General features: G+C 40.3%; 1 protein-coding gene across 1 annotated transcript in view; it reads left to right on the forward strand.

The window, feature by feature from the left end:
- LOC109416058 (uncharacterized) overlaps window positions 1-23,747 on the forward strand; it is a gene marked incomplete at its 3' end in the record, with an annotated part of 35,340 nt that extends 11,593 nt beyond the window's left edge. The window contains 4 exon segments of the mRNA XM_062844015.1: window positions 5,608-5,817; window positions 15,416-15,648; window positions 21,130-21,236; window positions 21,294-23,747. Of these exon segments, the coding sequence (XP_062699999.1) occupies window positions 5,768-5,817; window positions 15,416-15,648; window positions 21,130-21,236; window positions 21,294-23,747 (2,844 nt within the window).
- Between the last annotated feature and the right edge of the window lie 177 nt (window positions 23,748-23,924).

Consider the following 23,924-nt stretch of genomic DNA (forward strand, 5'->3'; position numbering starts at 1 on the left):
GAAGCTTTCAACATTCTTCATTGCTTGCCAGGCTACCGTAAAGCTGGAAGGGTACATCTAACGATTTGGTCTTGTTGACGTTGATGGTAAAACCTGCCGCCGAGGAGCGATCGGCAAAATCATCGAGCTTACTCTGCATATCAGAGCGCCGTTGAGATAGGAGTGCAACGTCATCAGCCAATTCAAAGTCATTTAGGTGCTCCATGGTAATCGGCTGCCACAGCAACCCATGATTTGGTTCACGATCAATCGCACCTACCAGGATCTCGTCGACTACGATGAGGAACAATAGCGGTGATAATTTACTTCCTTAGCTCACTCCAGCAACGATCCGGATGGGATCGGACAAAACATCAAATGCACTGTACTGTGCTTCAATGAGGCCGATGATTTTCTCAGGGACATCCTTGCGCCTAACACATGTATTCGTGATTGAGACAGTCGAAAGCTTTTTCGTAATCATTGAACACCAGGTAGACTCTTGGAATTCATTGATTTGCTTCAAGATGATACGGAGCGTGACAATATGGTCCACACAGGATCGTCCGGCACGGAATCCTGCTTGCTGCCGTCGGAGAGTTGCGTCAATCTTCTCTTGAATCCGGTTAAGGATCACTTTGCCGAGGACTTTGAAAACGATACACAAGAACATGATGCCCCGCCAATTATCGCATACTGTCAGGTCACCCTTTTTGGGTACCTTTACTAATACGCCTTGAATCCAGTCGGCCGGAAATGTCGTGGTTTCCCACATGTTGCAGAATAATAGATGCAGAAGCAGTTGTGCGGATACTACAGGGTCAGCTTTGAGCATCTCAGCTGATATGCGATTGATCTCTGGGACCATTTTCGATTTCATGCTACGGATGGCTGTTTCTATCTTCTGCACTGATAGAGCTTCGGTGTTGACACGGGAAATGCGTCGAACCCTTGGCGGATCATGCTGGGGTGTTGATGGCGTAGCCGACACTTGAAAAACAATCCCAAAGTGCTCGGATCATCGTTTCAACTGGTCAGCCGGGTCGGTCAGTAACTGTCCAGATGTGTCTTTCACGGGCATCGTAGCATTCATCTTAGTTCCACTAAGGCGACGTGAGGAGACGGATGTCGCCGGTGTTTGTGACTTTCTCGCCTTCGTTGGCTAGGGCGGACTCACGCTCTTTTGTCCCGTCTACATGAGTGTTTCACTTCCTTCTCGAGAGCCGAATAGCGCTGACGGGCTACGGCGTTGGCTCCTCGTATTTTCGCTCGTTCTATCGCGGCTTTCGCGTTTCTTCAGCTTATTATACGCAACGGTTCAACTTCCCCAACAGCGAAGAAAAAAAGAAGGCGATGTGAGACATCTTAGAGCAGCGGTTTTCAGATCGTGCACCGCGGTGCACTTGGTGCACCGCAAAGCTTTGCTAAGTGCACCGCGTGTATTCCAAATATATTACCTTCACAATAATGATTAGTGAGTGTTTTGTAATTAAATCACTCAAAATATATCTTTTAGTTACACAGAATAGAGGAGGCCTGATTTAACCATCATAAAACCAAAAAAAAAATGATTTGGGTTCTATCGTAGTATTAAGTATCTCACAAAAGCTTTTTTTAACTAGAAATTGTTGCTTGTTCACTAGACCTTCAATGAAAGATACTAAATTTTTTATAGACTTTAGAAAATTTCACATTAATTCAGAACAAAGCGATCTTACGGCGGAACTGTAGGAAAGTTTCTGATAAAACCATAGAAAAATCACAGTTCTAGAGATCTTTAGATATCTCAAAAAACCACGAGGAAAATCTTCAATGGTCGCGTCGGAAATCAACCATAGTTTTTAAGGTTCAAGTAAGGAACCTATCTTCAAAAAACGCGAGATGGGATCTCTGCATCAATTTAAAAGTTAATCTCAGAGAACATGATCATTATTTTTAAAGGATTTTTTATCAAATATTCTTATAAGTTTGGCATGAATACTGAGGAAAATTTTACCAGTTCTTATAAATATCTCCAGGAATTATGAATAGTAGTCTTAGGACCTGTTATGTACAGAAGCAGAACTTTACCGAGTTTCTCACCAGGAGTCCTACAAAAATGTTATTTTTTTTTGGAAAGAATTTCACCAGGGATCTGCTGACGATTTCGCCAAGAATATCAAAGACCTGGACTGGAAATTCGAAAAAAAAAAACACCACCAAAGAAGTAATAAAGAAATACAAGAAAATAAAGAAATGAAGTAATAAAGAAATACAAGTAATGAAAGTCATAGTCATGATCGGTGAAAGAAAGTCTTTTCAACTACATGTCTAGTGCATGTACCAGAAAGTGGCATCGAAAAATGCACTAGAGTTTTAAACAAACAAAAAAAAAATAGAAATTTTGAAAGAGTGCACCGCGCGACGATTTATTTCTAAAAGGTGCACCGCAAAGCAAAAGGTCTGAAAACCCCTGTCTTAGAGGAAAGCATAGGGTATTAGTTCCCTTATTAGGCATGTGGCTCTCTTTTCCATCCTACTAAAATCAAAGAATTCAAGCGCTGTTTGTTTTGTTTCTTATCTTTGTATTTTTTGTTAGAAGTGAGCAAGTATGAAAACAGAAAGAACGTAATTAATTGCTTGTTTTCGAATTCGATGAATTTGGGGGCGTGAGATCCTATCCTTAAAAACACCGTTAAACTTTAGATTACGGTTAGTCAACATTGTAGATTAATCGTTGACTTCACTTCCAACTTTACTATTAATAGATCTTCGACCTCGGCGCAAATATTTGATGATTCCACTATGACCAGAATCAAGTCTGAAGTACCATTATGCTTTTGATACAATATCAGTTCCAAGAAATATTGATTGAAACAGTCAACAACAACAGCAACCACAGCTGCAGTGATGCAATGGCTCGATTGGATGAGTGTGGGATAGTTGCCTCCATCCATCTGGGACACGACACACGCACTCGACCAAATAACAAAGCTTATGTCGTCGTTGCGTGGTCTCTTTTCTGTCGGAGTCTGTGTCCATCCATCCGCAAGCATCCCAGCAACGAGGAGGAGACAACGACGTGAAACACCTTAGAGGAAATTGGCGTACAATGCGTCACAAGCGTATATATTTATTTCATTATTACTTTGAGACTTCTAATGGATTCGCACAATAGAAATACACTAGAACTCCAATGGCGCTCTAGTCACTTTTCCTATTTAATCAAATGTATAACTTATATTGTAATAATTGATTGTTTTTAATTGTCCAGCTTGAAGAGCATCTTTTGTTTTGGTAAACAAAATTTATTTGACACATCTAGTACCGCTACTGACGCTGTAAGGGCATGGCAAACTAGATGTTAGTCACACAAACAGTCGCGACATTGGACTTCTGTGGCTAGTTATTCTAATATTCGCACCAAGGAACACTTGATTTGCGAACTTTGGATCTTGGCAAAATCTAAGACAATGAAACGATTTTGCTGAAATTTTATAGAGTTTCCGACATAATCCAGAAATATCAGTGACATATTGTATCTTCATGTCTGCCACATGATATACGAATGCAAAATAGCTGACTAACGAACAAAGCCCTCAGTTGAAAATTGGGACCTCCCAGCTCGAAGAGTAGACTTCGCAGTTGGGACGAAACTTCTGTAAGAATAAGATAAAACAACTTGCATTTTGACACATATTTTATTGGAAATACAAAAAATACTGTTTGTTTCTCAGCTCATTGCATTATTAACTATTGATTTCAGGCTAAAATTGAGTCTTTTCTTCTTAAGGTTGTTATTTTACCCCAGTCTCCCATTATCAACGACCGGTAACTCGAGCGGAAAGGTTGGGTGAATTCTCGCGTCTCATTCGCGTGCGTTCGAACGTTCGCGGTACATAAATATCCGTATCCACACATCTACGCCCGACCGTCAGTCAGTCTATGGATGCGGTCGTCGCCAATCGGTGCAATCGGAAGCAAATTGGGAAAATTATGTGAAAAATCGCAGCATCGCTAGTAGAAATCGTTGTTGGTTTCCCATCACGTCCGTTTTACGGATGGGTGTTTTTCTTGGTATGGCACACCAACCATATTGGAGTTGGAGTGCCGGAGCTCAGCCGGCGGGGCGGCGGATGGAGAGCAATTTGAGATGAGGGCATGTGATGAAACTCGTTCGTGAGAAGCGTTGTGGAGGTTTGTCGACCGGCAGTCATCAACGTTAAAATATGTCTTAATAGGTTTGAATCGCATTCATGGTAGGTTGCAGACTTTCTGACATCGTTTGCGTGGTTTTGGTGAAACAGTGCTACAAAGGCACGAAATGAATAATTTTATTTTATATCTATTTCACATTCATTCGCAATGTGCATTTCAATCGCAAAGCAAAAAAAAAGATCGGATGTCAAGAAGATCCTACACTCTTCGTTGAGCTGGACTCGATGTCCAAGAACTTCCAGTCCAGAGTGTTCATTTTTACTTTTATCATTCTGGTAAGCTACCTATAAAATGTGCTTAATGGAGATCTGGTCCGCTGTCTCATTATTACTTCTAGGTCATGAACGACAGTAGATGACCTGGGCTAGCACTTCATAGGGTGCATATTCGCTTAGTAGTTCTTGCATTCTAACTTGTCGGTTTTCTTGAGGAAGGGGTAGATAACTCTTCCTTCCGCCTCTCTAGTGGCAGTTCAATTTTTCAGATCCCCACCTTTTCTTGGACCTTCTTGATGAGCTTTGCTAGGATACCAACTGGCTTGTGTGTGACATGCTGAACTTCCCCTCAAGTAGGAATACGCTCATTGCACTTACTGCACTGACGCAGTCGTTTCTTCCGTTGTCTTGGTCCACCGTGCCTAGTTTTCTATACCATTCAATTGTTCGTCGTAGTGCTGCTTCCAACTTTCGATCACCTCACTTTTGTTCGCAACTTTTATCGCAGAAGAGACAGTCACAAAAACAAGATTTTGAAATCCCTTATCTCTTATCGTTAGAGACAGAAAAAAATATATTGGGATAATAGTTTTTTTTTTGGTAATTAATACCTTGAATTATCTGTTTCTAAATGAGCATAGAAGCAAATATTATTTTCCTCAAGTAGGTCAGTATCCTGCGTATGATGTGTGCTGTAGATTTTGAAACTGTTGCTTCAATTAACGCTTCATCAATTATACATTCAGGGTGAAAAATAAGTAGGTATATCAATACATAAGCCAGTTCCTGCGAAACGTTGAACGCACATGAAGTGTTAATTAAGATCATAAAATTGTACCATCATCGTGTTGTGAAGAAAGAAGAAAATAGGAAACATGCAGCTCTGTCGAGCGTGCGTCCGAGAGAAGAAGAACTTGCACACCAGATGCAGCAATCATATAGTGTTGATAGTGTTGTGTGGGGAAGCGGTTTTCTAGAAGATTCTATGTGTGCAGCACAGTAATTACGAAAACAGCCCAAGATGGTGATTATCTAATAAATTCAATCAAGAAAAGTTCGCCGACTAGCCCGATAAGATATTTGGATAAGACCCCAGCAGCAGCAGACCCAGACGTTGAATTCTACAAAAGAAAAAAAAAATATATCGTGTTAATTGAAGTGATTTTTGACTGCCAGATTCTAATACTTGTGTTCATTTTGCGTTTAACTCACCCAGCAGGAGGAAGTGAAGAAAAAATCGGGCTTAATGTAGGTGCGATAACGAGCTGTAGTGAATCTGCGAATCGTAGTAGCAGCAAGCTGTGCTCTATCCGCATCGGGTACGGATCATCGATCGCCGTGCTGGCTAGCCGCTGGCTGGCAGATACTGGCAAGCTATGGATATCATCGACGTCGAGGAGGTGCTCGGAGATGACTCATTCATTTGGTAAGTTTCAGTTTCGCCTTCTATTTGCTGCTATGCTCGTTAAAACGTACACAAAGCGTCGCTCGCTGGGCACGGCGTATGACGAGAGCTGCTTTTTCAGGCCAACAACTGCATTTGTGCTAGAGATTGTTATTTTATCCCAGCATCTATGGTTTATGTGAGTGTTTTTCTACGAAACACGCGCTGGTAGAGTTTTGTTTTATTCATACGTATTTTTTAAGGAATGTTGTTACGTCTGTAAAGGTAAATTATAATGCGTTTTATTCATAAATATGCTTACTGAGAGAAAAAAGACGATTATGTCAGAGATAGAAGGGTTCATTTGAATGTAACAGTTTTTGAAATTATGTGACAACAGAACACACAAAATTTAGCGAAGAAAATGTCATGTAATTTTAATGAGATGAACAGAGGGCTCTGAAGCAAAAGGAAGAGCAGAACATGAATATAAATTTCTACTATTTGTCTCTACATATTGTTATTTTCCCAGATTTATCTTTCTCTAAAACTCGGGAAATTGGCTAAAATGATTATTCTTCGGTAATTTTCTACTGCAAACTGTGTATAGTCCAAAAAAATGTTTCTGAATCTTCACAGAATTTTGAAAAGCTTGTTTACACTCTTGCATTTAGGATATGGCATTCATTTTTTTCTACAGAATTAGTTTCACTGAACTATTTACTTTGCAAAGTTGAACTTGTTCGATTTCAAAATTTCGTAAAACAAGGACATCCTAGGCTTTACTAACACCCGCCATGTCACACTTTTTCATGACACCTCACCATTGCTTGTGGAGCGGATCTGGTGTGATGGTTAGAACACTTGACTATCACGCCGAGGACCTGGGATCGAATCCCACTCCCGACAAACTCGCAAAAATGTGAGTTCTTCCTTCGGAAGTGAAGTAAAGCGTGGGTCCCGATATGAACTAGCCTAGGGCTAAAAATCTCGTTAATACAGATAAAAAAACCTCTGGGCTTGGATTATATCTTCCAGGAAGCTTTGAATTCAGGCATGTGGCCGATGTGCTTTGCAGTAATGATTGGAATAGCTGAATGTATAATCAATGGCAAACAATTCTGTAAAAATCAGATCTTCAATTCATCTGATAAAGTTATACTGATCATGCTGCTGCATAGTACATCGAACATTTGTCGATGTCATTTATGTGCCGGGAAAATATAATTCCAAGTTGGTGAGAATATTAAAAACTGAGGAAGGATAATAGGCCCAGTCAGACCCCTGAATGAGCAATGTGGATTAGTGTATGGGAATGCCATTGAAGGTTTGTAATATTCTCCGAGGCTTTCGAAATCCAACAGGGCGCGTCCCCGGGTTGCGGATAGGGGGAAAAGGGAGATTTTTCGCATTTGTACTGTAATCAGCCAATGTGATATTATCTTCTATGGTGTTGTAGTGCGAATAAAATTTAATGAACTCATTCTATGGGAATTCGAACCTCATAATGTATTGCTTATCAACTTCAATTTTCTATGCTTGACAAGGTTTTGAAGACAAACATGAGATGAGAGAATTGCCTAATAGGAAAGTCACATCAGTAAAGCTTTTACATATGCAAATGCTATCCATGGGGTCATGTCTAGCATTTAATATGTATGGCAATGACTGGTTCTTACCTAGTAGGGGTACTACAAGACCACGCGGACAATTCGATTAAAGGCTTAATTGGGAATAATATATTTTCCAGAACTGAAGGGACATTTTCTCCGGGGTGACTGGCGAGTTGGAGAGTGTAGAAGTTTTCGTTTGTTGAACAAAATAAACAATCGGGCGCTTTTTCTTTCTATGACTTGTTTGGCATTTTGTGGATTATTGTTTTTTGGTTGTGGAAGGTATGCGATTCACTGTTGAGCTTTAAAATTATTTTGCATCTGAATAGCATTGATATTGTCAAGTCTGTACCAATACCCTAATCCCACACCAAAATACCCTTTTCCTATCCCATGGCGTTTATGTGGTCAGCAAAGACTATTCAGCCATTACCCCTCCTTATCATCGGCTTTGGACTGACTTGCACTCTCATTGCCCTACCAAATGCTGCAAAATGAAAATGAAAATGAAAATACAGATAAAAAAAAAAACCATTGCTTGGTTGGGTCGTAACGTTCTGCAATAACATTCCACCCAGCGTGACGTAATTTTTGGCGGAGATATTTACCGGAATATACAAAGGTGTTCTCGGTAAAATTCCTAAAGGAATTCAGGAAATAATCACAAAAAGAATGTATGAACAAAAAACAGAGCGGAAACCATCAGAATCATCATGTTATGTCATTGTAAACCGATTAGAAATTTAATAGTTCATGAACAATCGAAATTCATACTTATAGAACAGGTAGATTTGAAATTAGGGAATTCGCACTGTCCAGGTGAAGTACCAGCCGGAATTTCTAGGGGAATTTTGGCACGAATAACTGGAGGAATTCAAGTCGGAATTTCTAAAGGAGCACAGCGAGAATCCGTGGAAAAAATCTCAGTGGGAATTCTTGAAGGAAACCCTTCAAAAACACTGAATGTATCTAGGAAAATTTCAAGCTGAGATTTATCGAAGAATCCAACCAGGAATCTGAAGAAAATCCTGGGGAAATCTTTGCAGGAATAATCAGAAGAATTACCGATGAAATACCTAGACAAATACTTGGGAAAATCTTTGAATAAACCCATGAAGACACAACAGAAGTAGTTTTTCTGGAGGAATCTGAGAAGGAAATTTAACAAAATGTGCTGAATAACTTCCAGCAGGAATTCCTGAGTGAATCTTATCAAATATTCGCTATCCAAGATTAGCTAAAATATTGGATCACAAAAAGATCTTTGGAAAATCTGTGGAGGAATTTCTTAATGAATTTCACAATGAATCATAGAATCACAGTGTACCGGGAACCAAAGAAGAATTCCTCGAATTCCTCCATGTTTCATCGTATAGTAAAATTTGTTGGACAGAACTTGGAAGCACTTCTTTATTTACGGAAATTGAAACAGGAATGAAAAAATATGACATGTCAATGTTTGCTATGACTACTTCTTACAGACTAGACTACTGCGGTATAAGTAAAACTATTCAACTAAGTATGACGTCATTGAAATCATCATTACTTCTACACTCCTCCTTGATTTTTCAAGTTTACATGGCTACTCCTTTCAATCCGTTCATTTTAGTACCTACTAAAAGATTTCTACCATCTTTTTGCACAAAACAGAAAGTTGATCCAAACCTCACTTTAGCACCTGACTGTGTAACTCTACTAACTGAAATTATTTTGTTTTTCAAACCAGGAACGTAAAGCACATATTTCAGTCTGATCTCGGTTGCCTGTCAATCGTCACCTATGCCAAAATGATAGCGTTACCAATTCCGGATGATTCCAGGGCATTTCCATCTGCAATCTGAATCACATCCCTCTGTCTTTTGATACTGGTGAAAAACTTTCGATCCGATGTCATGACACGAAGCGCCGGAATCTATCACCCATTGCTGATGCACGTGTTCTCATTCAACTGCAGAAAAATAAACCGAACGACCAGTCTCCTCCTGGGTCGCAACTTTCGCATTGAAACTCTTCGCTGAATCCGTCCATCTCCTTCACATTCATCCTCGTGTTGCTCTTTTTCGAGTCTTCACACCAAATTTTTTTCGCTGAAAATCAGCAAAGTTTTGCTGAATTCTGCCGAGCTGAAACTTCAGCAATCAATTCAGTAAAAAAATATGCTGAAATATTCAGCAAATTCAAATGTCATCATTGTTGTCATCGGTTTACTGGATGATCAGTACACATTGCTGAAATTTCAGCTAATTCGACCGCCGTGAAGTTTGGCACCATTTTGCTGAATGGTTTCAGTAAACAGAATCAAAATACTGCAGTTCCAATTTGATGGATACATAATTTAAAGGAAAAAACAGTTTTCACTTATTATTCTCTGTATTTTTCAACCTTTTCTTCCTAATAATAATTCACGTACACTATACGGTACTAAAATCTCGACTAAAATACAATATCCGGAAAGCCGGTGGATGCGTTGACCAATCTGCGGAGCCGTTCTTCACTGCGATTGCATCTGCCGATGAAAGGGAACATTGACTCTAAAACACTTTAATCAGATTGAAATATTACATTACCACCTACCTTCCTTGTTGATGCACGACAAGAAGTTAATTATTGTTTAATTTTAGTCCAATTCTTTATTAAAAATACTGCAGACAAAAAACAAAAGTGCAACACGCGAACTGTTCAACTTTTTTTTATTATTATTTTGACAGATGACCGATACGGGTTTGCTGGACGTTTCAGTTATCTCGAACAATTTGCTGGTTTTCAGCAAACAAATCCAAACTACTGAATCTTCAGCAAAATCCTGGTTTGCTGATTGTTATTCAGCAAAACATTTTGCTGAAACCTCAATCCAGTTTTTGGTGTGTTGACAGGTATTCGTTGCAGCCTTTCCGTATGTGTCCGGCCTTCCCTTCCCACACTCGTAGCAAACCCTTTGTTCGTTCGACAATACTGATCTTGGTCCAGACACTCTTCGGTTTTGATGAACTGCTCTCATGGCTGTCTCCTCCTTGCTCGAAAACTTCTGCTGACGTTTGTAAAATTCGTTCAAAAGCTTAGATTTCAACGATTTCATTGAGTATCCTCCATCCATTCCTTCCATCACTGGGACAAAACCATCATACGAATCTGGCAAGCTCGCTAGTATGAAACTTCCTTTCAATTCATCCGCTATTCCACAGCCTATTTCCGCCAACTTGTCGAACATGGCATCCATTGCGATCAAATGCTCTTCGACATTCCCGTCCTCCTCCAGTTCCAAACGACTCATACTTTTCAACAAACCCACTCGACCAGTCGATGATTGCTTTACATGATAGTCACGCAGGATGTTCCATTAGGGCAGTTCAGATTTCAAACATGCTGAAAATTCAAAGCTCCCATATGGTCATTACAATCCTTGGTGCAAAACTAGAGTCTTGTCAAGTTTTCAGACATTTCGGTGGTCGTTTAATGGTGGCCCAAAAGCAAAATAGATTTGTATGGGAATTACTATGGAGAATTTTCAAAAAAAGTTCTCCGCGTTGTACAGTATTCACACATGGATAAAGTCATAGGGTCACAGTCAAATTGAATACATCAGACCTCAATGATGAATGTTGCTGAAGACCGGAACTTATTTCGACAATCGACAAAAAAGATATTAAGCAAATTCCCACTCGCATGCGCATCTTCACACACGATGTCCTGCAAGGTGTGCAAGAAGCTAACACGCATACTATGATTGCGTGTCAAGCGTGTCGGTCGAGCTGTGGTCTTCTGTTTAAGCATGCATGGATGAATATTGATTAATAACTTCTGTCTCGTGAGTCGAAATGCGTTGCGGTCTTCGGAAACATTCATCATTGAGATCTGAAGAATTCAATTTAACTTTGACCCTTTGACTTTATCCATGTGTGAATGCTCCACAGGGTGGAGAACATTTTTTGAAAATTCTTCATAGTAATTCCCATACAAACCTATTTTGCTTTTGGGCCACCATTCAATGACCACCGAAATGGCTGAAAATTTGACAGGACTCTAGTTTTGCACCAAGGATTGTAATGAACATATGGGAGATCTGAGTTTTTGACATGTTTGAAGTCTGAACTGCCCTAATGTTCCATGATTCTTGGGCTGTTGTGGCATTCTTGATGAGTTGCAGCTGACTACTTTCGACCAAGTACCCAATAGTGGCAGCAGCACGCTCATCTTTATCAATCCATGCCTCAGTTCTTTCCGGTTTAGCCGGAAGATCATTCACAGCTACACGCCACAGTCCCTCTCGGATGAGAATTTGCTTGGTCCTCTCTTTCCACAGGTCATAGTTACCGAAATTCAACCAAACAGCTCCAGTTTTCAGCTCCATGTCCATTTCGCTTTATTCGATGTCGCAGAACCAAACTGCCTTCGATTCACTGTTCCTACCGGATGTCTCTTGAAGCGCTAGCAGAGTACCGTTCGTACACAGTTCACACTTCTTTATTTGAGAAAATTGTAAACAGGAATGAAAAAATATGACATGTCAATGGTTGCTATGACTACTTCTTACAGACTTGACTACTGCGGTATAAGTAAAACTATTCAACTAGGTATGACATCATTGAAATCATCATTACTTCTATTATGTTTCCAGTTCAAAACCGAATTAGCGACATTTTTTCTTTGACTTCCGCTGCTTTTGCCTTGCGTTAAACACAATGTCGGAAGTGGGGCGCTGTATAGAGCACCAGGTGTACAATACAGCGCCCCACTTCCGACATTGTGTTTAACGCAAGGCAAAAGCAGCGGAAGTCAAAGAAAAAATGTCGCTAATTCGGTTTTGTACTGGAAACATAATACAAATTTTGTACTTTTTTCCACTGCAGTAAATGAGATGATGCACACCTCTCAGCCACCTGCTGGGGAGATTTCTTACTTATAATCAATTAAAAAGAAAACGTTTGACATTTGACGCTTGACTAGCTCCATTCCAACTCTAATATAGAAGTAGAACCTTACTTTATACGATATTAGTTCAAATAGTTGGGTATGAAAAGGCATGCTATGAAAAATGCTGAAAATATCATTTCGACATGTCTAGATTCAATTACCTACAGCTCATTTCAGAAACGGAATCTGAAAATATGGTATATGAAAAACTTGTGTGACTAGACTTGTTAAAAAAACACGGACACGTTGGCAATTATTTTTCTGCAAATATTTCTGATGCAATCTTCAGAGTTGCCTTGCCTTGACTTGTTGGCTACGAAGTAACTTTACTCCAACGCCGAGTGTATAGTAGAGCACCATCTTTGCCGGTCTTGGGGGATGTTCCTCCAGTTTCCCGGAACGTGTAGGAATCGCAGATCCTCTTCAACCGCGTCTATCCAGCACGTTCGCGGCCGCCCACAAAGTCGTCGACTTCTACCTGATTCCCTGCTGAGTTTTGTGTTCGCTATTTTTTTTCTCCGAGATTGGCATTACGTGTCCAGCCCACTGACATTGGCATTACGTGTCCAGCCCACAAGTGTTCCAACATAAACAAAATTTTTCAACAACTTCTAACACATCCCCATCAATCACTACCTCAGCACTAACACCACTAGGCCTGCCTCTGTCTCTACCCACTATCATGTTCTTCGTCTTGGAAAAGCTAATCGTCAAGCTTATCCTCACTACCTCTTTCTCTCTTCAGAGGAGCATAAGCTTCATCCACTGCCCTACGATCGATTCCGATGAGATGAATATTGTCCGCAAAGCCGATGAGCATGAGCGACCGTGTGATGATAGTACCATTATTCTGTATTCATTCCTTATCGCTCTTTCGAGTGCAATGTTGAACTGTAAACTTGAAAGAACACTCTGTTTCAATCCATCAGAGTTGCTCTTTGTCACTATCAATGGTAGGCAAACCGTTGATTTTGATAGGTCCTCTGTTGAGTCGCCGTCACTTTCCTTTTTCCGTCACAACTGGACTGATTGCGATGGTGGGTCGGTCTCACTGATAGGCCATCTTTAAAATTCGTTCAAAAATCTAAATAAACATTTACCGTGATGAAAATTGAATATGTGGTACAGAAGAACAAGTTTTGTATGTTGGTTATTCAAAATTTTGAGTTTTGGCTAAAATCGCCAGAATATCAGTTCAGTTGCTATGATAGTACTCTGGAGTGCGGGTTAGTATCAAGTCGTTGTCGGTCACTATCGTTTTGATATTGATCGGGCTACAGTGATAGTGACGGTGGTGCAAAATCAGTAGTCAACTGACATGACTGACATTTCGCAACTCTGCAATCCATTCAAAATCACAAACGAGGTAGACACTTCGTCTGCGATCCGAATACTTGATTTCGATTCATCCAGCGTTGCGTGTATTAGCCTAATTAGTTTCGCCGGAAAACATGTTCTGACATTATCTACCAAAGCTCATTTGTTTTCACTGAATCGTACGCTGCTTTAAAATCAATGAATAAATGGTGAGTCTGCAAGTTGTATTCCTGAAAATTATCTAGGATCATCCGCAGGTTAAACATTTGATCCGTCGTTGCACGGCCCTCCTGATATTCGTCAACGAAGGACTCCTCAAGAGGTCTTAGTCTGTTGACAGTCTGCTGTATTTTATACGTCAAATTTAAAAGGGTAATCACTCTGTAATTGGTACACTTAGTCTGTGTTATTTTCTTAATTATTTGTAAAAAATCCATGGAGATACATAGACATACATATTAGCGGCCACTTGCAATTCTTACGTTGTTGTCCTGACCAACTTTTTTTGACAAGGCCCTTATGGTGAAGCCACAATTGTGAGTACGCCCGCGTTTCTATTTTTCACGTCAATATGTCGAGTAGTTTGGCGCTGTCCATAAACTACGTAGACTCATTCTGAGCCATCTCAGACCCCTCCCTCTCCCTCCGTAGACTTTTGTTCATACAAAATTTTCGAAATTTGTATGGAGTGGCCAGTCTCCCCCCCCCCAGTCCCCCCCCCCCTAAGAGTCTACGTAGTTTATGGACAGACCCTTTCCGAGTCCGATAGTTTCGATACACCTACGCCAAAAATAAGTCGTTAAAATTTTTAGCGTCATAATTTATAAATATTCCCAATAAGTAATATATTCCAAATACATTAATTTCAGGGGTTTGAAAAATCCTACCCGCCATATAAAACACTTTCACAAAGAATCTTGCAGCATTTTACGAGAAATGCTTCTGTTTACCGCAACCACAAAAGCTGATTTGTATAAAAAAATAACGGTCGAATTGAATTTCAGCCAGATCGAATGTCGATCACTGTTGGAAGCTTTGAATGGTCGACAAAAAAAGCTCCACTCATTAGTGTCATTCGTATGTCGACTACGCCTGCGCGCACAGGCTAATATGGGTCAAACAGACAGAAATTCATTTTTATATTTATAGATTTTCACATAAATCCCAAATTCAGTAGGGTAAATAGCCAATTGTTGAACACCTTAAAAACTCTCCAATTGTTGCACACCTCATAAAAACGAAAATCTCAGTACGAATATAAAAATGATGGTTAAAAACACAATTGCCCCTATGAAATGCTGTGATATACTTTCCCGTTGTTGATCTGAATAATTGATCCCAATTGGAATGTATAAAATATCAACAAAAATAAATCAAACTAAACACTTTGCATTATATTGTTATTCATAGGCTATCCCACCTTGAACGGTTCAGTGCCCCTGTTGGTCAGTTTCAACACATTTGGCTTATTTTGCATTCAAATGCCCGCTAATCTTGTTTTCATGCGATCGATTTTTTTTTCTATCCCCTGGTAGCACTCCTTATGGTCTTAATACGTTACCTGTTTTGCACAGTCCATCCAACCAAAAATGCACATGCGAAGAATGGGGTTTAGTTTACCGGTCTTCTATTTATGCGGCTGTACGGCTCATTTGCGGTATACCTTCCAATAACGGCTTCGCTTATATCTGCCTGACATATCAGCTGAAAGAACTACGGTCTACCATGCAACGTCATTGTTTAAAAAATTTCTAACCAATTTTTCTTCCTCTGTGCCACCTTTTTCGCAACATCTGCAGCGACACGGAACGATTGAATGATGAAGTGGTGGAAATTTTCAAACAATGGAACACACGGAGCACAACAACCTTCCCGTCTGGCAGTGGTGGTGCCGTTTTACCAGTACCGACACCAGCAGCCTCCAGCAGCAGCAGCAGTTTCAGTTCTAGCGGCCCCAATCATCACCACCATCATCTCCAGTACACCGGCATCAGCCCTCACAATGCTACCTTCAACAACAGCGACAGTAAAGGTAAGCTCCGTAATGTCGAAATTGGGTCTACCAACCAAACCTTATGAGACAGTTATTGCGGTTTTAGTTTTTTAGATGCATGAGATGGGAGGGAACTATGACAAGAGGTAATGAGGTAAGATCTCGAATTGCGATTTATCACTGTTAAAATCAAGATTATCAATGAACTGTGATTCACACATATTTTTCACAGTTCTTACTTCCTGTTTCCTAGAGATAAACATTTCAATCAAGCCAATGCCTATACATGTGGTAGGTACTTCTTTTTCTTCGCTCGATGCCATAAAACCACTTCAGCGCTGGCTCCTACACCGTTTCGGTAACGAGGAAGGACAGCAACTTTCAGTGAATGCCGTTTAACCAGTACATTACGTTTTATTAGTTTTTGCTAATAAAGTAGTCGGAGTTTTTGCAGATGTGGGCCGGACGGAAGGTTTCCGCCAGTCCGGGGATTTCAGTTTCGCGAACCTACTCAAGCGCGTCGTCGACGTCGTCGTTGTCGCCAGAGTAATGCCATGCCATACCCTGACTGCTCACAACAATCTGCCCACTTACAGTTATTGCACTCCTTGGAGGCTGTAGGTTTCGATTGGCGTTTGTTTTTTGTTTTTCATTGCGTTTCCAGCTTACACAAAGCATTCAGAACTCCGAGCGAGCGCTCAGTCATGCGTTTGGCTGAACTCACCGTTACAAATATGGTAAAGACGATTTACCAAAGCGGGTATAGTAGACAGAGACCAGAGACGGTCGGTCCATGAAATCGAGTATAAAAAAATGAGTCGAATGTTTACACTTCCCATATGTGCAATAACCAGTCGCAAAGCTTCGTCTAATTAAAAAAATATCATACGCATTTCCGTAAACCACACAACTCGTTGTTGATAAGGAAAGAAGCTTGAACGATGGAAATCATTATATATAGGTACTAGACTGAGTTGTAATGTGTCGTAATATGTTACATCTTGTATAGTTTTGTTTTCGAAAATGGCATAATATCTTAACAGTGGATAAGATGTCGCTTGAGAAACCTAACATTAAGTTTACAAGCGTAAACTGTAAAATGAAAAAAAAAGTTAAAGGTATGTATCTGTTACCTGGAATTCACCCGGAACCATCCTGAGATTCTCAGGGAATTCTGAAGTCAATCCGGAAATTAAAGGTATTTTGGGGTTTCATTACAAAACATGTTTCGACACATTTTTTTGGTTCTGTAGTTATTTTCAATTAGGATAAGTGAACCTTTTGGCTAGCAGAGTGCTACCATTTGTATCCTAATCAAACCAATGATTAGAGTGTTGTTTGTTTGTTTTTTTTTGTTAAAGGTAAACACACATGAAAACTAAAAGAACGGAATGAATCGTGCAATAATCGCTTTGTTGTTGAAGACTTCCTGTACAGAATCCCTAATGAGATTCTCAAAGAAATTACGGAAGAAGTTCAGGCTGGAAGCTCAGTAGGGATCTCTGAATGAATAATTGAAGAAATCCCGGGAGGAGTCATAGAAGAAATTCCAAGAGGAATGGCCAAAACCGAGAGGAATCTTTGAAGAGATCCCAGCAGGAAACTTGGCATGAATACTTGAAACGACTCCCGCAAGATTCCCTGAAGAAATCTTTGAAGGAAAACAAGGAGGAGTCCCTGAAGCAATCATAGCAGGAACCTCTAAAGGAACCATTTAAAAATCCCGGAAGGGATCTTTGAAGGAATTCCACCAGTAATTCCTGAAGGAATGCCGATTAGAACACTTGTCAGTTCAAGATTTTCTGAAGCAATCCCGGCAGAAATTCCATCCTTATGCAATTCTGGAATGCATATCTAGTGGAATCCTGAGCGGAATTTCAGCAGGAAGCTCGATAAGGATCTCTGAAGGAATTACAAAAGAAATCTCAGGAGGAATTACTGGAAAAAGCCCGAGAGTAATCCCTGAAAAAAAAATCCAACTAGAATCTTTCAAGGAATACCAGCAGGAATCACGGCTTGTATATCTGAAATAATTTCACTGAGTTCTCTGAGTATAACAGGAATATTTGAAGGAATACCAGGAGGAATCTGTGAAGTAATTTTCTAAAGCAGGGGTTAATTTAGTAGTGAAGGGTTCCCGTAGAGACTACCTGAAGGAATCATGGCAGGAATCCCGACTGAAAGCTCGGCAGGTATCACTGAAAGAACCATAGAGGAAATTCCGGAAGGAATTATTGTAGAAATCCAAAAATCCCTAAAATATCTAGGATTGCCTAAAGAATTCTCGGCGCAAATCTTTCATATTCCTTTTCGGGGGGAATTACTAAAATGAAAAAAAAAACAGCAGAAATCTCGGGAATAGTCTTTGAAGTAGTTCAAGCACGAATCCATAAAAACAAGCTGAATAGAATAACCAAAATAATCTAGTCAGGATTTTCTAAAACAATCCCTGCAGAAATCCCCGAAGAAATCTCAGAAGCAATCTCTACAGCAATTCCCGAAGGACATTTAAAGGAATCCCGAGGGATTCCTGGGAAGATTCTCGAGAAGAATGTTTGAAGAAATCCCGGAAAGAAATCCTGAAGGTATCTCGAGAAAATCTCATCGAATCTGATCCTTACCGATTTACCGTCTTCTCTACCTTCTATCCCAAACTTTTATCCTACGCTCTATCCCAATCCTTAAACCTACCAACTGTCATACCCTCTACACTACCTTCTACCGTAAGCTGTACCCTAATTTTCACCTTACCCTATACACTATCCTCCATCCTGCCGTCTATCCTAACACTCTACCCTAACACTCTTCCCTAACATTTATCCCAATCGAAAGATATTGCGATATTCCATCCCAAATAAGTTTTTGAATTGTTTATTAAGAATGGGCTCAATTGAGTGTTTAGCTTTACGAAATCGAAATCCATTATTTTGCAGTTTTGGTTACCAACTGATTTGTATATGGGGCAACTTACGTATTTTCGGCAGTTTTGTTCTTTTCGTCATGGTTTTTTTTTTTTGAAACCTGTTGATCTCAGAGTTGGCCTCATATCCTTCCCAACCAAGCTGAGTTATATGCCCAACTTTCAGGCAATTTGGCCGACAAAAAAAAACCCATGACGAACAGAACAAACCTGCCGATAATTCCATTAGTTACCTTATGTAGTTATATACTAATGTTAGTTTAGGCGGTCTACGGTGGTGAAGCACACCTAATGTGATGGATAGAGAGGTTAAAAGCTGGGAAAAGTGTTCCCTACAAAGCAATGCGGGGAGGCATTTGTTAGTTTTTGAGTATATTGAAGGTACATATAATTCAGTCACACTTATTCAAATAAAATGATAAAGAATGACATCTTAATCTATCTATATTAAGGTGGCCCACACTTATATGAAAAACAAAAATTTCGAAAAAAGCCAAGTCTTACCTCCTAAATCAGTTGTTTTGGACTTCCAGAAGCTACGTTCAAAATTTGAGCAAAATCGGTTGAGCCTAAGGGGGCGCTCAAAACGCTTGAAGTTTGTATGGGAAAACTTGGCCAAATGCCCTTTGGTATTATTGTAGGTGACTATATGCCAAACAATTTTGTCGAAGACCGCAAAGTGATCCAACGTCTGTGAAAAAAGATATACCCTAGGTAAAGTGAGGATAAACTTTATTGATATTTTTCCAATACATGTAAAGGAATAATATCAATAATGAAATCTCAATACTTTGCGTCACTTTGCCTAGGGTATAACTTTTTTCACAGCCGTCGGATCACTTCGCGGTCTTCGACAAAGTTGTTTGGCATATGGTCACCAACAATAATACCAAAGGGTTTGATTATTGAACGCTTACAGCGCCACCTAGCGGCAAAATTCGAAAACTTAAAATTTCTGCATACATTTAGCCAAGTTTTCCCATACAAACTTCAAGCGTTTTGAGCGCCCCCTTAGACTCAACCGATTTTGCTCAAATTTTGAACGTAGCTTCTGGGAGCCCAAAACAACTGATTTAAGAGGTAAGACTTGGCATTTTTCGAAATTTTTGTTTTTCATATAAGTGTGGGCCACCCTAATCTATATATATAAAAATGAGTTTGAAGTTCCTTTGAGGCAACAAAACTCAAGAACGGATGAACCGGTCAGCATGGTTCTTGCACGGTTCGGTTCGTTTTTGTGGTGGCTGTGTTTATATGTACAAAAAGTTACGAAAATCATCTAGAAAAGTATGAAAATGGTGAAATAACTGATTTTTTTATGAATTTGGAAGAAAATCAACACGATCGAAATGAAACCAATCTAGAGTGCTTTGCTGCGATGGCCTCCACGGTTGTTAAACTACCAAAGCTTGGCAAGACAAAGTTTGCCGGGACAGCTAGTTTATGATAAATATCAATCGTTCAAAAACTATGTAAGATTCGAACACGATTAACCAACAAATATATGTCGAATGGTTGATACCAACTTTTTAGTGCTGGTATCGTTTTTGCTCCTGTTTGACGTTTGCTCACTATCGCCATCTAGTGGCGACCCGGTCAAACATAGTACGTTTAGTATTGGGCGATTACGTTTTCGTGACGATGTTGTTAATGAAATTTGTTCTAAGTGTTACGTCTGTTTCTCTGTGTTTCCATTGTGATCAAATTTTTGGATTAATGACCTACACTGCAAATTTTGTTTGCTGGTATTCAGCAAATTTTGCTGATTTTTTTTGTGCTGATTTCATTCAGCAATACGGATTTACTGAGTATCAGCAATTATTTTTCAACTTGCTGAATCATCCAGCAATTTTGACAGTTGATCAGCAACGTTGTGCTGATACTCAGCAAAAATTTTGCTGAAATTCAGCAATTTGTTTTGCTGATTTTTTTTGTGCTGGAAGCATTTCAAAAAATTTGGTGTGTATGGCGGAACCACTGTGCGCTGGGCGGATATGGGTTAAGTAAATCATACAAACCTCGACATGAGCTTGTGATCAAAACTTTAGAAATTGCAGAACTTCGTTCTCATAGCCTTTTTGCCTTTATTTTAAGTAGGCAAATGCAATTTTTTTCAACCATTTTTGAGCGACTTGTGGAATTTTAGAATAATTCTCGAGCGACTTCCACGCTGTAGTTTAGGTATTCATTGAGGGGAATTTCTGACTGCATTTCTAGGGGAATTCCAGAAAAAAAAAATCCATGAAGACGTTCTATTTAAAAGCTGAAGAAACCTACAGACATTATTTCCAAGGAAGTTTCTTAGAGAGTTGGCACGCAAACTTATAAATATTTGTTGACAAAAGCAACAGATTTTTTCGGATTTTCAGTTGCTCCAAGAGAATTTCTTGCAAAACTAATAAACTTAATTTCGTGTTTGTCTTTTGTCGTTCCTGGATGGATTGTGACGGCTCTCATAGTGTAATTTTCTGTTTAATCCCTAAAATTAAATCAACAGTAGTTCAGAATAAATGAATGTTTGACAGAATTACCAACAGATTCGCTTAGCTTAGATTGGAACGTGGAAATATTCACACTTATATGCATCGTTTCTTTTGCAGGTTCAAAATATATCGACACACGAACATTTACGAGACCGAAGAAAAGACTGGACACGACATTCAATGCCTCCAATGTTTCCGCAGAAATCACGTCCTCCCTGCAAGAAGTAAGTGCCCTAAAATGAAATCTTTCGAGTTTCTTACTAACTTCTCCATTATTGCAGACCCCCCTGAAATCAGCCTCCCCGTTACTAAATCTTCAAATAGGTGGTTTGGTGACGATGACCTCCGGTGGCAATACCTCCCTCAACACCAGCCAGATGATGCAGAGAAGCTGGTTGAACGATGTTTCGCCGCCCGGTTCCATCATGTCTTCAATGGAGTTCTCCATCAACGACAAGATGGGCAGCAGTCTCATTACCAGTGGGGATTTTACCAACGTTAGCTACCTACTGAATGCCAACGGAGGTGATGAACCGCAGCAGCTGAACTCGCTCAGCAACTATGATGGTTACAAGTTGTCCGATGTGATAAAAGATCGCAAATTCCTGGAGAATTTGTCGTGCTTTGAGGACAATTCCATGGCCAAAGATCTGGCGATTTCAAAGACGGATTTAAACGGAATCGAGGAGAATCTGTCCGGATTCAGTACGATGCAGAATTCGTTAGAGAGTGTGACAAAAAGTGCGGAAGGACGATTGTCGGATGTAACGATGGTGCTCGAGAACGGGAAATCGGATGCAACTTTCGAGATGGAGGCTATAGAAGCAGCTCCATCGGTGAATGTGAAAAAGTTAAATGGTACTTTCGAAAGGCGGCGCAATTTCGATACGTATAGAAAACCAAAATCTAGTCTAAACAGTACTTTTGATGCTCTACCAAAAGTTGAAGCTGCAGAAACGAGGTTGGTTAGAAATGGAACGTTTGACGCTGGTAGTAACGATAAACCTTTAGATGAGACTTTTGGTTTGGCGGATAATTGCAACGATACGTTTTCGTTCAATCGAACCGCTAAAATTAATGGAGATGAGAGGCAACTGAATCAAACTTATGAGTACTGCGAAAAGAATTCCCCAAATGTTGCTCTATTGAATAAGACCTTCGAAAGGCCCCGAAATGGGACGTACATCGAGAATGAAAATGCTAGTCCGAATCCAATTAGTAGTGTTGGTAACAGCACTCCTAATGGGACTTTTGAGGTGCCAGCGAAAAACGAGAGCAGCAGGGATTCGATGGGTTTAGCTCAGTCGACTCCGTTTGTACAAGTGCCTAGAGCAAAGCGTATTAGTGATATAAGTCAGTACGAAGTGAACGTTTCGCCAATCTCCGCCGTACGCGGCGGCGGTGGAAGGAGATCTGAAGGAGCCAAACTTAGTCGCAATCTAGAAAGCGAAATCGCTCTGGAAACCGATGACTTCGATGTGGAGTTCCGTAGACTTCCGGGTACTCCAAATTCAAAGACTGAAAACGGTTCGCATCTGTTGGAAAACGAGAAGCGAATATCTCTGCAGCAGTTTGAGGAGTTTGAAAAGTCCGTTATGGAGAGCGAACAAAATGGTGTAGATTTTGACGAAATGCTCAACTCCCTCACGGATGTGAAACGCTCGATGGACAGTGTCAAATTGCGCCAATCATTGGACAGTATCAAAAGACGTCATTCGCGTATCAATTCAGAGAAACAACAGGACGAGCTGCGAAGACGAGGTGAAATGAATGATTCTTTATCCTCTCCTATGGACAATAAACTGGCAGATTCTATGATAAAGAGTATGTCCTCATCCAGTGGGAGCGAGCGATTGCTGAATCGTAGGAGTCGATACAACGATGATGTTCACCTAACTTTGTCCCCTCAAGCACAGTCTACTGTGCAACCGAGCAAGAGTATAGATGCATCTCTACAAGAATCCGATCAGCAAACGAACGAACCAAAACCGACGGAGAGCGTAGATCCGCTTCCTACATCCAATGAGGTAGGAGGTAGTGATAGGAAAAACCGCGATCGATTCAAAACTATACGAATCAATAAAAGACGAGAAGAAGGAATGGTCATTGTACCGGGTCCAGAGGAAGTGGATGATAACAGTCTGTCTGAATCGGCTACTCTTCCGATGGAGGAAGAGTTGCCCGGTTCGCCTGCAGCAGCTAACAGTAGTGCCTTTAGCCGTGTGGATTACAATTCACCGAAAGAATCGCGACTTTCTTCCGCCACTAGCAATGAACAGAATAAGACTGAAGAAGCGGTCTTCAAACGACCACAGGGTATCCCAAAACCAGACAGCAAAGTGCGATCATTATCCAAACCTCGATATTACGGTGCTCCTGGAAGTGGCATTGGGCTGGCCAAAAAAGAGCTAACTCTTCCGCTGAAGTCGAGCTCGACCGATTGTTTGGAAAATGATCGACCAAGTTACCAACAGATGCAGCGGCAGCAGTCTCCCTCTCAGCTGCAGCGATTATCGTTGGGTGGTAACAGGCTTGAAAGTGGTCGGAAAATTGGCGCAGCAGGTTCGGTGCAGTCGAACCTAAAATCGCCGATGGGCACCAAATCAAAGTCGTATCACAATCTGTATTACAACCAAAGCAACAACCACGGTGGATCGAATAGTAATCTGAACCGGATTCCCACTCCGCTAGGGTTGTCCGCGCAGAAACTTTCGCACAATAATAGCAATACTGAGGTAAGTGGGCGTGTGCAAGCAGTAGGTTTCCAGTAATGTGATGCATTGCGTTTTTTGTAGCATTTTGTTTGATTAGTTTACACATCGATGTTATCATTACTGGCATGACTTTTATTTTATCACTTTGCATAATAATAAGATTTTTCTATCATAGTACCTGTTCTTCTAAACAGCTTA

The sequence above is a fragment of the Aedes albopictus genome, unplaced genomic scaffold (assembly GCF_035046485.1).
Source record: "Aedes albopictus strain Foshan unplaced genomic scaffold, AalbF5 HiC_scaffold_74, whole genome shotgun sequence".
Taxonomy (NCBI): domain Eukaryota; kingdom Metazoa; phylum Arthropoda; class Insecta; order Diptera; family Culicidae; genus Aedes; species Aedes albopictus.